This window comes from Callithrix jacchus, chromosome 10 (assembly GCF_049354715.1).
Source record: "Callithrix jacchus isolate 240 chromosome 10, calJac240_pri, whole genome shotgun sequence".
In the NCBI taxonomy this organism is placed as follows: Eukaryota; Metazoa; Chordata; class Mammalia; order Primates; family Cebidae; genus Callithrix; species Callithrix jacchus.
The window spans coordinates 100864288-100877223 of NC_133511.1; the positions used below are offsets into that span (position 1 = coordinate 100864288).

A 12936-nucleotide genomic window follows, 5' to 3' on the forward strand; every position below is an offset into this window, starting at 1 on the left:
GAGAAAACTGAGGTTCAGAGGGGTTAAATACTCACAAGTAGTAAGTAGCAGAGACAGGATTCAAATCCAAGTAGGCGGTTTCCAAGGTCAGAGAGCATTAACCATCATGCTGTTCTGGCTCTCAGGTATGTCATTCATAATTCTGAATGGCAACAATAGCCATAAACATACATGGAGAACTTGCTCTGAGCCAGGCACCGTGCCAAGTGCTTTCCATGTGTTTCTCTGTGCTTTTTCATTTAGTTCTCACAATTGCATTCCTGTCTTGCATTTTATATATGAAGAAACCAAGGCACAGAAAGATTAAGTACCTTAATCACGGTTACACAGTAAGTGGCAGAGAAGGGATTCAGTCTGTGTGCATCAGAAGTCCATGCTATCATCTACAACACACTCCCCAGACCACCTGTATTGAAACTACCTGGGATGGTCTTTTTCATGGACCACAGTCCAGACCTCTTCCCTCAGAATCTCTGGCGGTGGTATCTATGTCTCTGCCTTTCAAATAAGCATATTCCTTTGAGAATCACAGCCCTATAAATGCTGCTTTTACTATTTCCAAGAGAATGTGTTACCAAAAAAAGGCACCTTCCTTCCCTCCAGTCCATGTAAGGCTGTACTTCGCATTGGTTCTCCCTTCCCACTTGTCTAAATATAAAGGATAATAACCCTGCCTTCTTAATGATCTTTAAAGGGATTCTGACCTTCTGAGCTATACTCCAGACCCACGACCCTGGAACCTGCCCCTCCTTTACGCTGCTGGACAACCATGGACAAGACACCTTGCCACAGCATTTCCCCAAAGCCTCAAAAAAATGGAAGCACAGGGATAAGATTGTTGATGTCACTGTAGCTGGAAAACACAATGAGCATAAAGGGTTTTGGAAGAAAAAATGCATATTTGTCAGACATAACCATTATTCTCTGCAGAATTTAAAAAGACACAGATGGCCAAGGGAGCGAAGGAGGCGAGATGTAATGTCTCCTCCAAGGGCCCACACATACATGGCCTTTTCAAGCAGTCTGCTCATGTTTATATCACGGCATTCTGGGCTCCTCCCACTTGCTTTTACATTTCCTAGTCTCTTTTCCCTAATCCGTCTTCCATTTATCTTTCCCCTGCTGCTTTACTTTAAAACAGAAATTCCACATCCATATCCAAAGGGAACAAAACCCAACTCTAGGAGCTTGAAGGAGCCCCCAGTTGCCATTATCCTCAACAACTGTGGTGCTGGAAATCCTCGAAGGACAGCTGCTTCTGGGTTATTTCAAATGTTGGAATATGAGCTGAATGGGTCTTATTTTTATTACATCGGTTACCATAAAAAATAATTGAATAATGCATCTAAAAATACTTGGCTGCCAGGTGTGATGGCTCATGCCTATAATCCTAAAGCTTTGGGAGGCCAAAGTAGGAATGGCTTAAGATCAGGAGTATGAGACCAGCCTAGGCAACATAGCAAGACACCATCACCACCCCTGGTTTCCACAAAAAGTTTACAAATTAGCTGGTCATGGTAGCACACATCTGTGGTCCCAGCTACTCAGGATGCTGAGGTGGGAGGGTCAATTGAGCCCAGGAGGTCAAGGCTGCAGTGAGCCATGATTGTGCCACTGCACTTCAGCCTGGGTGACAGAGCAAGATCAAGCCTCAAAAGTAAGTAAATAAATAAATAAATAAACCTTGGCAATATAATTCAGCAAATATATCAATCAAAGCACTAGAATGACTACATTAATAACAATGAAATATAAACTATACCCTAAAAATCCAATCTTGTTTTCCCCAGACTCAGGAATTCTACAAACTATCCCACCTGTTCCTAGTCTTGCACATTCTAAAATCTTCTTTCTGAGTCAGAGTACATTAGAACTACATCAGGGGTCTTGATCTGCCACTGTCTACCTCTTTGCCAAAAGCTTCCAGAATTAGTGTTACTGTCCTCCTATCCAGATTCCCCTATGTGAAGCAGAAGCCAGATTTTCTGTCTACCAAAGGCAGCTGGCCAACAACAGATGTCAAGTGTAGAAAAACGTTGAGCTAGGGTGATGCATTTGTAATGGCATGTCCTATGGGTCCCGAAGCCCTGAGCTGACAACAGCTTCAGGCAGGCTCGTCCTTATTATAGTTACCTCCCCCAGCCCTGCAAGCTAGGACAAGATGAAGGGAAACTTCTTTTTGCCGGAGGATTCCTGGCTGGCTCTAAGCTTGAATCACCACTGGTGGATGGTCATAAGCAACGTCTCATCTGCAGACTTTTAAAGGGGCCTCAGTATTTGGAGTGGAACATCATTAACCCCAAATCATCTATTCTATATTATCCCTCACATGCCTACAAGAACCTACCACCAGCCCTATTTCAAACACAGAGAAATGAAGCCACGGCATTTAAAAGGCATTTTTCCTAAGGCTGGAAGGTGGGTGCATATTAAAACCAAGGAGAAAAAGCAAGTATCAACAGATAGATATATGCCAAGTCTTTGGGGATTCTTTTTTTTTCTCGGACAGAGTCACAGATGAATAGAATGGGACTTTGGACTAAAGTGAGCCTCAAGAGGATCATATAAGTTTCATCCAATTATAGACGAAAACACCCAGTATCGCTCGTTCTCAATTCCTCGTGAAACTTGTGTAGGAATAGCAGAAGAAGGAAGGGGAAGAGTATATGATGACTTTAATTTCTCGAGTATTCCCATTTTTCCAGGCACTATGTTAAGTATGTTAAATGGATTATCTCACTTAATACCTGCAGCCCTCCTATGATATAGACACAATTATCCTCAGTCTACAGACTGAAAGGTGATAAGGCCACATCAGCGAGAGGAAGTAACTTGCTGAATAAAACTGTTCATAAATGACAAGATTCAAACCCTGATCAGTATTTCAAACCACAGTACTTTATACCCCATGCATGTGCACATACATACGTATACACACACAAATATACACCTTATATGCAAACTTTCATGATTCTGTGTGCATGCATGAGTAAACTTATATCCATTCAAGAAATCTATATCAAAGATGAATCTGATACATATTCAGTGGGGGATGAGAAGATCATAGCTTCCCAAAATGCACCCAGGCAAGATGCCCTTTAAAGGAGCAGCTGGTTTTACTCCTCATTAATTGTCGCTGCAGTCATCATCTGAAACAAGTCTGGGCAGAAAGAGAAGGCACACAACGCTAGGGCCAAGAGAAAAACCATGTTGCGTGACAACAAGAACAATATATTTAGCAAAGCCAGGAATAAAGTAGGTCTCAGAAACAGCAAATAAGGAGTCAACGAACAGCTCAAATCCATGTGCTGTCTCTATGGGATAAAGCCCCTGTATAAACAGACAGACCACTTTCAGGTTGTGCAAATCAGGGTCACAGTGACTGAGCTCTACCAGAACGGGCAAACACAAGAGTAATTGTGACCACAAATTGGACCAAAATTCTTATTTTACACTGTGGTCAAATGTTTGGTAGTCAATGATAATCTAATAAAATATCAATCGGGTAGAAATAGTGACAATGCAGGGGGCAGCTCAAACAAATAATAGCAAGGGATTGAAAAAGACTCTGTGGGAGGAGGGAAAAGGAAAAAAAGAGGTAATGGAGGGGAAAAAAGAGGTGGAGAAGGGGAGTGATTAGACCCTAGACTTGATGTCCCAGGGATTAGAAGGATACTCAAATATTCTCTGTAAACTAAGGATAATTGTATCTGACATGACACATCTAGCTGGGAAGTCAAGTCACAGCTCTTCTCACTCCCCCAAACTGCCACATCATCAGGAGTGCTAACAAATGAGATTCACACCTCAGTTTGCCAAATGATCCCAGACCAGTACATTACCACAAGCAACTGGAATACAGGAAAAGAGTTTCTCCATAGCCCAAGCCAATTAGTGCTGGCAAGATAGGAACATGGATGTGCCATCATCTCCACGGTCCTTTCAACATCTCAGCAAATGTTAAGTGACAAGGACATCAGACCTCCTACCCATACCTCAGCAAAAGTCTGAAGAGAAGCCCATGATTCTTAGACTTTCAAAGTCCCTTCTTACCCTTTCCTCTGTGACGGTGAGATACTCTTCCATGTTGTATGCCTTATAGGCAAGAGATCAGATTTTTCCAAACTGTATTCCACAAAGCACTAATTCCACTGGATGGTATAAGGTAAAAAGACAAAAAAAAAAGGGCTCTGTAGTCAAACAACTTTGTGAAATGTTTCATTGTAAAAATGAATTATAGCTTTCTTTACTGCAGGCTCTATAATCTCCAAATTCCCCCGACTTATTTCATTAGAACATCCTGGGTTCTGTTTATTTTTGCTGAATGTCTCCCACAATTAGCATTCCCTGAAACCCATTTTGGGAAATGCCAGGCTAAGTAGATTGCAAGAGCCTTCAGAAAAAGGATTTTGTCCTATTCATCTTGATATCCCCAATACCTATAACCACGCCTGGCACCTGATAGGGGCTTGATAAGGATTATTGAATAAATACATGAATATGGACATGGGAACACGTGTGATTCCTAGCATAAAGGCTATTTGTGACCAAGACTGACATTAGAATTTTCTCTTGCTGTGACTTTTCAGAGTATTGTATAGAAAGAAGAATCCATTTGCTCCATTAGTGAATATTTTTGTTGATTGCAATTTGTATCTCATTTCCGCAAGGGCTTGAGATACTTATCCATTCTGTTCTACCAGGGGATTGGCTAGAGGATCAGGGCTTGCCCAAAAGGGACGCTGAACACCATTGGGAAGCAGGGAGTTAACCCCCTGGGATGCAAAAAACGAGACCAAAAAGTGTTGTAACAAAGATTCCTTACCACCAGCCATGTTCTCCCTTCCACTGGTATCCAAGTTAGCAAAGGTAGGTTGAAAATTATAGGAGTAGATGATACCAGGTAGAAGCTAAGCCCAGGTAACTTGTCCTAGGACATTTCAAGTGTTCTCCATCATTCTCATTAACTTCTAAGGAGGGATCCCATGGTGGATGCAAAAGTCTAAAGGGAAACCCATGTTTCTTAGACTTTCAAATTCCCTTCTTACCCTTTCCTCTTTAATGGTGAGATATTCTTCCATGTCTTATGACTTATGGGCAAGAGATCAGAGTTTTCCAAACTGTATTCCATTGAGCACTGATTCCACTGCGTGGCATAAGGGAAAAAGGCAAAAAGAGGCTCTGTGGTCAAACAACTTGAGGTGATCAGAGAATTAACTGATCACCTCCAAAGGAACCCTATAAAGTAAATGGAAGTGCAACTGGATTTGAAAACCATTGACACTGTAGTTTCTTGGAGTCATCAAATAATTCATTTGATTTGAAGCAAACCAAGCCAACATCCCCTCTTCATCCAGTGGTTTTTCATTAAACCAGCTGGAATTTTTTTTAACTTAACATAAATTCAGTGCGTGAGGACAACTGCTGTGTCTCCCCCTGAGCTAAAGTTAGCTGAAAGTTAGCTCACTCTGTTCTGACAGCAAGAGCCTGCTTTTCCAATCACCAAGTTGACTGACCAGACTTCTATTTACACGGATGCTTGCTGCCAAACCACTAACTCAACCTCTGAGACAGCCAGAACCTCAGAGAGGGTGGTAATAAAGACACCCGACTTCAGGAATAAAGGCATTTATCCAACACCAGAGGCAGAAGAGTGACAGAAATGTAGTCTTCAAAGCTTCTCAGCCAAGGGGGCTACTTTCTTAAATAGCTGACATAAGATCTAGGACACTGGTATAGACAGCAGATCTTCATTTGAGGTTGAGATGAATTGGTTAAAACCCATCTTAGGATTAGAGGAAAGGGATTGAGTCTCTATCCCCTGCAATATTCATCAACTATATTTTGGCAAAAAAAAGAAGGTAGAAAAATGCTCCCCCTTATTCATTCCAGGTCTGCTCCTCCCATCCCATGGCTTAAGAGTTTACACAGAACACATCCATAAAGGAGCAGACAGACACAATGTTAGGGCCACAGTGGAAATAAACGGTCTCATTCTCAACTCTGTTCCTCTGCAAACAGGCATGTGATGTGGATGATAAAAAGTGACCACGGGACAAAGAAATTCTCACCTCCCATGTCTACTCAGAGTGAGGTACATGGCACCATGGACAGCTATCCCAGAAACTGGTTGGACTTTCGGTCTGCCTGGAACCCCCGTTTTCTCTAGGGAATGGCTCCTCTTGGGTTCCATGTGGTGCTACTGGGGCTGCTGATGCCTCTGTCCTCTTCCTGCATTCACTCCACCTCCACAGAGGTGAGCACGTTGACACAGGCCCCTCTGAACACTTGGGATGTTCCAGGGATAATCAGACTTCTTTACTAACACCATGATTTTTGATCATTTGGCCAAAATACAGCCAGCAGATCTGCCACCGTTGGACCTACTGCTAACTGCAGTGGTGTCGTGTCATGTCTCAGGGCACAGCCTATGGAGTCAGACTGGGTTCAGAAACACAGACATCCAGCTATATGACCCAAACAGGTACTGAATCCCTCTGCCTAAGCTCTTTTGTGTATGAAGTGGGGCAAACAATAATAGTACTTACCTCTTAGGTTTGTTGTGAGGATTAAGTAAATATATATAAAGCATATAGGGGAGTGCTTAGCACTTACCCCAAGCTCAATAAATTATTTGGGTAACCAAACTTGGAATTTGTTTCCTTAGGCATGCTAGAATGGAAGCCTCTTGTGAAAGATGTTTCCACCATTGATGATTCTATCATCAAGGGTAAAGACGCCTTGATGTGCAACCCCTACTTACTCCATTCTCAACCCACGTGGGCTCTGACTCGGTCTCACAGACAATTACAACCAAGAAAAAGCAGTAGAGTTGAGTAGAGTAGCAGTCACACTGGTTCAGAGATGAAACATCTCCAGCCAACTCCAGATCTCTGCCTTTCTTGAGTGGTTTTGTTTACAGGTATGAAGTTTGATGTGTCCTACATTTTGTACTTCTTTTTTTTTTTTTTTTTTTTTTTGAGACAGAGTATCACTCTGTCACCAGGCTGGGATGCAGTGGCGCAATCTCGACTCACTGCCACCTCTGTATCCAAGGTTCCAGTGATTCTCCTGCCTCAGCCTCCAAGTAACTGGTACTACAGGCATGTACCACCACACCCAGCTAATTTTTGTATTTTTAGTAGAGATGGGGTTTCACCATGCTGGTTGGTCAGTCTGTTGTCAATCTCTTACCCGCATGCTCCACCCACCCTGGCCTCTCTGAAGCAGTGTGACTGCTACTGCCTACTCAATTCTCCTTTTGCTTGGATTATAGGCATGAGCCACTGCACCCAGCCATACTTCTCTTCATTTTAATCTAAAGCTCTGGTCTAGGTCTTGTGATGACTGACAAACAGAATTCCTTGAACATAGATCAGGCTTGGAATCTAATAGAGTTTCTGTCACTGATCTGGTAGCTCTCAATTTTCCAGCTGGCCTCCAGGTCCTCTGCCCTGGAATTCAGGAACTGGAAAATGTAAACATTGCATTTCCCTCCCCTTTAAAATAAGAGGGGAGGGAGGCTGGGCTCTTGTGACTTTCAGATATTCACAGTGAGGATGACAGCTCCTCCCTCATAATAGGGGAATGGGGCACAACTTTCCCTCATTTATCATGGAAATGGCACTTTTCCCAATTTGCTTATACCCCAAATCAACTGCAGCCTCTAGAGCTGGTCTCAGGGGAAGCAGGCAGAGAAGCTTTCTTTTGCATCAGGACTGGCTGCCCCAGTGGGCAGATGAAAATAATTTTCAGACTTAAGACCTGTCATTAGGTCCCAGGCACCATTATCTTGGCCATTTCTGTCTAGCCAATGTAACCCAGATGGGGACAAGATTCAGTCGAACCCATGCCGGTGGCATTCTGAAGCCCTCCTCAAGACTTCTGCCTACTCCTGAGGGACTTGCATGCTCTAGGCCACCTCTGCTTCTGGGCTCCCATGTCTAAGGTGCTTTATTCACAGGTTGTTGACCCATATATAACAGCCAGCCTGTCCTCAGATTCCATGAAAAACTATACTCAAGGGTATTCATGAAAGTAAAACATTTTACCAGAGTTGGAGGTCACAGAGAGAGGTGAGATTACGTTCCATGAAATGTACAGATTAAAATATGTTAGACACTGATAAACATCTGATGTACTGGATGCTCTGAAAAATCCTGTTGACCAGTTAGTCCTCAGAGGCTTGACTCCCTTATTTTCTTCCATTCAGCATCCAGCCTTTCACCTTCTCTCTCTCATTCCCCATTCCTGTCCCATCCCTCTCAGAAATGGAAGTCAAAACTTCAAATGCTAGTAGGGATTATCAGATATCAAACATATGGGTTGAGAGGTGGGGCAACAGACCCTAGAGAGGATCCAGCCTGTCTCAAGACATTCAGGTTCAAAACACTGTGAAGCACTGTGTCCTACTAAATAACTTCTGCAGGCCTTTTGGCTCCAAAGGCTGACAGTTTGTGGACCATCAGCATAGTCTCCCTCTTGGCCACAGCCAGCCAAGATGCAGCAACAATGCCACTGAAACAGGAGACAGCAAGGGCTCCCTCTCCCCTGCTTCACATGTGTCCTGAAACCTTGACAAAATTAGGTGTCCATCAGCATAATCAGTCCATATGCTGGATATGTGAATGTAAGTCATCCAGGTAACAGGGAAACTTGGGTTCAGAAAGTAGACAGCCTGAGCTCATGCTGAGCTCCACTAATCTGCCAATGCAGTCTTTTATTTATTTATTGTGGAAAATATATATAACATAAAATTACCTTTCAAATCATTTTTCAGTGCATGGTTCAGTGTCATAAGTACATTCATTCATACTAACGTGTAACCATCACCACCGACCATCTCCAGAACTTTTCACTATTCCAAATTGAAACTCTGTACCCACCGAATAATAACTCCCCATTCCATCTTCTCTGGCCCCTGGCAATTACCATCCTACTTTTGTCTACATGAATGTGACTATTCTAGTTACCTCATATAAGTGGAATCACAGACATTTGTCTTTTTGTGTCTGGCTTCCTTCACTTAGCATAAGGTCTTAAGATTCATCTGTGGTATAGCATGTATCAGAATATCCTTCATTTTTAGGGCTGAATAATATTCCATCATAGGTATATGCTGCATCTTGTTTATCCATCGATGGACATTTGGGTTGTTTCCACCCTTCAGCTGTTGGAAATAATGCTGCTATGAACATTGATGTAAAAGCATCTAATCAAGTCCCTGCTCTCTTTTGTGTATACACCCAGAAACGGAATTGCTAGATCAAGTGGTAATTCTATGTTTAATTTTTTGGGGAAACATACCTGTGTATCCTTAAACCTCTGTGTATCATAGAACCTCTCTGAATCTCATCTGTAAAACACGGATAATAATAGCAATACCATCTCAGGGTGGTCTGAGAATTAATGCACATAAAGCCTTTGGCTCAAAGACTGGACATATTATAAATGTTCACTGTGTTTGCTTGATGTTTAATCTCTTTGTCCTCTGAATTGAGGGACTCATCCTAAAATAATCTCTAAAGTCACTCTCAGCTCCCAAAATCCATGATCCCATCATTAAATTATTTTCCTGTTGGGGATGCCAGGAGCTCTCAGAGTATATATTAGGGGAACACCCTCTTCATGATCCTTGCAAAAATCCACCTCTGCCAAGAAGGCCCAATTTTCCAAGCTTTCTCCTAGGGATCTGGCAACACATCCCAGTGTCATCTAACATCTAATTTTTCTTGCCACTCCTTGTCCCTTGCTTTCTTTCCACAATTCCTTTCTCAGCTGGCTTTTCCTGCCCACTGAATATCTGCACTTCAAATTATCTTCCCTGGTTGCATTTATGTTCATTCCCCACAAGCTAATGTCTGTTGGAAGCAACACTTGTGAAGTTCTCCAGATTAAGGTTTCATTCCCAAGAGTCCCATATTTTAAATGAGGTTTTCCTCTTCGGCAGAATCACACTGGCAGAGCTACTGCAATTTGGTGAAGTCAGCTGAGCTGGGTTTCTCCCCTCATTCTGTTTACGTTGTGTTATCACTTGGCCTCATGTTTGGATTCTCATCCTCCCAACATGTGTCACACGCCAGTGAGCAACAACACTCTCCCGTACCATCGCAGTGGATGTTTACATTTCAGCAAATACTATTTTTAGAAAAGTTAATTAGAGGAAATATGCTTCCAGGCTTTTCTTGACAGGGCCAGATACAGAATCCCAGCAGGGAGTGGACTCCCCTCACTACTTGAAGAAATATTTTCCTTCACGCTATTCCTCTGTCTTCCCTCTAAATGTGAGTAAAACATTCAACAACTAAATATCCTTGCTAAACACACGAAGCTGCGCTCTGGTTCAGGCAGCAGTTTAGCTACCAACAAAACACGCATCCTCCCTGAAGCTTTTTCATAGCAAAAGGTAAAAGATGTTCTTGGGTCAGAAAGAAATTGATTTTTCAGATTCTGGGCTAGGAAAAAGAGGCAGTTTAGGTTTTTTGGTGTGGGTGTTTGGTATTTTTTAACTTTTATGGCTTTGAAGCATCTCACCTGCCATGTTATAAAAAAGAAGCAGGGAACACTGAAATAAGCAGGAGAAATCAAATCTGCTGAGCCCTGGCACTCCGCGGAGAACCAGGTCCTCTGGAGTTGGTCTACCGACACCATGCCCAAAGGCAGAGATGAAGTAGGGAGGTGTCTTAATGCAAAGTCACCTACTTACCCCTGGACAAGTGTTTAGGTTTATGGATTGTCGGTCCTTATGAAGGGCTCCTTCTTCCTTTACCACTGTCTTTGGGCTGCTCCAGACACCATGGAAGCAAAATTCAAATGAAACACTCATCATCTTGATTGTAAATCATTAAAGAAGATCCTACCTGGGCAGGCAGGCTCTAAGCAGATGGAAAGTATCGACCAAAATGAAGGGCAGGGGGGTTCGTGTATCTCAGCTTTTTGTTGGTTATGAAGGGATGTGTGTACAGGTGTGTTTACCTTCCACACAGGCTACTGCCTTTAGCATCCTTGCCACACCTTACCTGGCCTACTTCATTCTCAGGCACTTGCCAGCTACTTGCAGTGACAGAGTACCCGGCTCTCAGGTAGAGCTCGGGTGACAGGTAGCCAGCACAGAAGGGAAGCAGTGAAGGCTCACACATAGCCAGCCCCTATTCAGAGGTGCCCTGTTTAGTCATATCTGTACATCTCAGCCTGTCCTCACCTCATGAGGTCTCACCTTACCCCCTGGGCCATAGAAGGACAGATGTTCCTATGTCATTCCCACTTCCCTCCCTGCCAGCAAGCGGGCTATTATAAGACAAGACTGCCATTCCCTCGCTTCTGCCCTTAGCTGGATCTCCATGCCATGTCTCAGCCTTATTTGTCCCCAAAAGCCCATTTGACCTGGGGATTGTGGCTTAGAAAATAACATATGAAAACCAACCTAGAGATCTTGCAAAACAAACCCTGGGCATCCCCAGAAACAATCTGCACTTTTAACCTTGGCTTTTTCTTCTTTCTCACTCATCAGAAAGGAAGTGTGTCTATATATGCTGAGTGAGTCAATCCTGCGCTTGGGTCTGCTCTGAAGGAGTGTGGCGGTTAAGATTTCATGAAGCAAGATTCACCAGAAAACACCAAGCAAGCCCTGCTCTTTATTCCTTTCTCTCTTTTCCTCCCTTCATTCTTTCCTGCTCACCTCTGAGGGATCCCTTGCCAAGGGAAACTTCGCTTTTGCAAGTCAGAGTGGGTAACACAGACAGAATTATTCCCTAAGGCAATTTGGTACTTTTAAAATGACAAAAAGAGCAAGTAAAAATGGGAGCTGGTCCCCTTTCCTGAGACAGTTCAGTCCCACGATTTGGGATGACAAAACAATCTCACAGTCTTAGGAGAGGGTCACAGGAGCTCCAGCACCACCAGCCAAGTCCCCAAGATTATCACTGGCAAAGCACCCCCCAACCCTCCACCCCCACCCCAAACGCACACACCCGCCTCCTGAGACTCCCAGGCCTTCTCCCAGGCAGACTCCAGGAGGAAAATGCTCCCTCTTAGGGTGTCCCCGACGCTACTCACAGTACCTCTTGGCAAGGACGAGATGAGAAGGAGCTGCAGAAAAGTGAGCCCCAACTGCGTCCAGCAGCCCAGCTCCATCCTTGCCGCGGCTGGTGCCCGAGCGTCTGCTGGGGAGGGATAGGAGGGACCCAGGGAGGCCCGGGGGCAGGCGGCTCTTACAGGGACCTCCCCGAGCCCCAGCAGAACCGGAGCTCGGGTTTCAGCTCGCCAAGCTCTCTCATCCTCAGCAGAGGGGAACCACCTTCAACCAGAGCGACGTCAGCCCAAACCTCTCTTCTCTGCTGCCTTAACCCTTGCGGGGCCCCGGGAGGTGTGGCCGCGCCCGGAGACCCGCGGACGGCGGCTGCGAAGGAAGCTACGGGGCAGGGAGACCAGCCCAGGTCCAGGTGGGCTCCCTGTATTGGGTGCTGGGAGGAGGGACCGCAGGACCCTGGGCGGGAGCAGAGATTCACAGGGCTGCCATTCCCTCGCTCAGGTGAGGCCGGGAGGTCTCGCTGCGGGAGGTTGAGGTGGGAGCTCTTTGTGGCCGCTCTGACTGCACGCTTGAAAGCCTGGCGGGAGGAGAAGGAGTTGGTGATGGGAGGAGAAAGGGAGCCTTCCCTCGCTCCGCACCCAACGCCCCTCGTTTTTCTTCCCCTTCTGTTTGCTCCAGGTGATGGCAGTTTGGAAACCTTATCTTTTGCAACTATAGGCTACTGAAAAAAGTTTTCCTCTTTCTGTGATCCCCATGATGGTGAATTCAGCAACATAAATTGTTCCTAGTACACGCCAGGCAGGGATGGAGAAGAACCCTCTCTGCCTCTACCAAGAGGGCTCAGTTTAGGTACAACACAGCAAGTGACATCTCAAAGTGAGGAAGAGAGATGTTGTATAAGATAATAG

The 12936-nt window shown here is 44.5% G+C and overlaps 1 protein-coding gene and 1 long non-coding RNA gene across 8 annotated transcripts in view; one reads left to right on the plus strand and one right to left on the minus strand.

Annotated features, from left to right (window-relative positions):
• Positions 1-6898, plus strand: part of LOC128928978 (uncharacterized) — a 97834-nt gene extending 90936 nt beyond the window's left edge. For 2 of the 5 annotated variants that reach the window (XR_013523377.1, XR_013523378.1), the window contains 2 exons: positions 695-6256; positions 6360-6898. This is a non-coding gene — a long non-coding RNA (uncharacterized LOC128928978). The remainder of the gene's footprint in view (positions 1-694; positions 6257-6359) is intronic. The other 3 variants (XR_013523375.1, XR_013523380.1, XR_013523376.1) reach the window with 2 other exon arrangements.
• The window catches only part of PAMR1 (peptidase domain containing associated with muscle regeneration 1), a 98753-nt gene extending 86450 nt beyond the window's left edge, over positions 1-12303 (minus strand). For 2 of the 3 annotated variants that reach the window (XM_035262355.3, XM_035262354.3), the window contains exon 1: positions 12060-12303. In XM_035262355.3, coding sequence (XP_035118246.3) covers positions 12060-12132 — 73 coding nt within the window. In that variant the 5' untranslated portion in view covers positions 12133-12303. Of the gene's footprint in view, positions 1-4053; positions 4152-12059 lie in introns of all 3 variants that reach the window. The other variant, XM_035262356.3, reaches the window with a different exon arrangement.
• Positions 12304-12936: the final 633 nt, after the last annotated feature.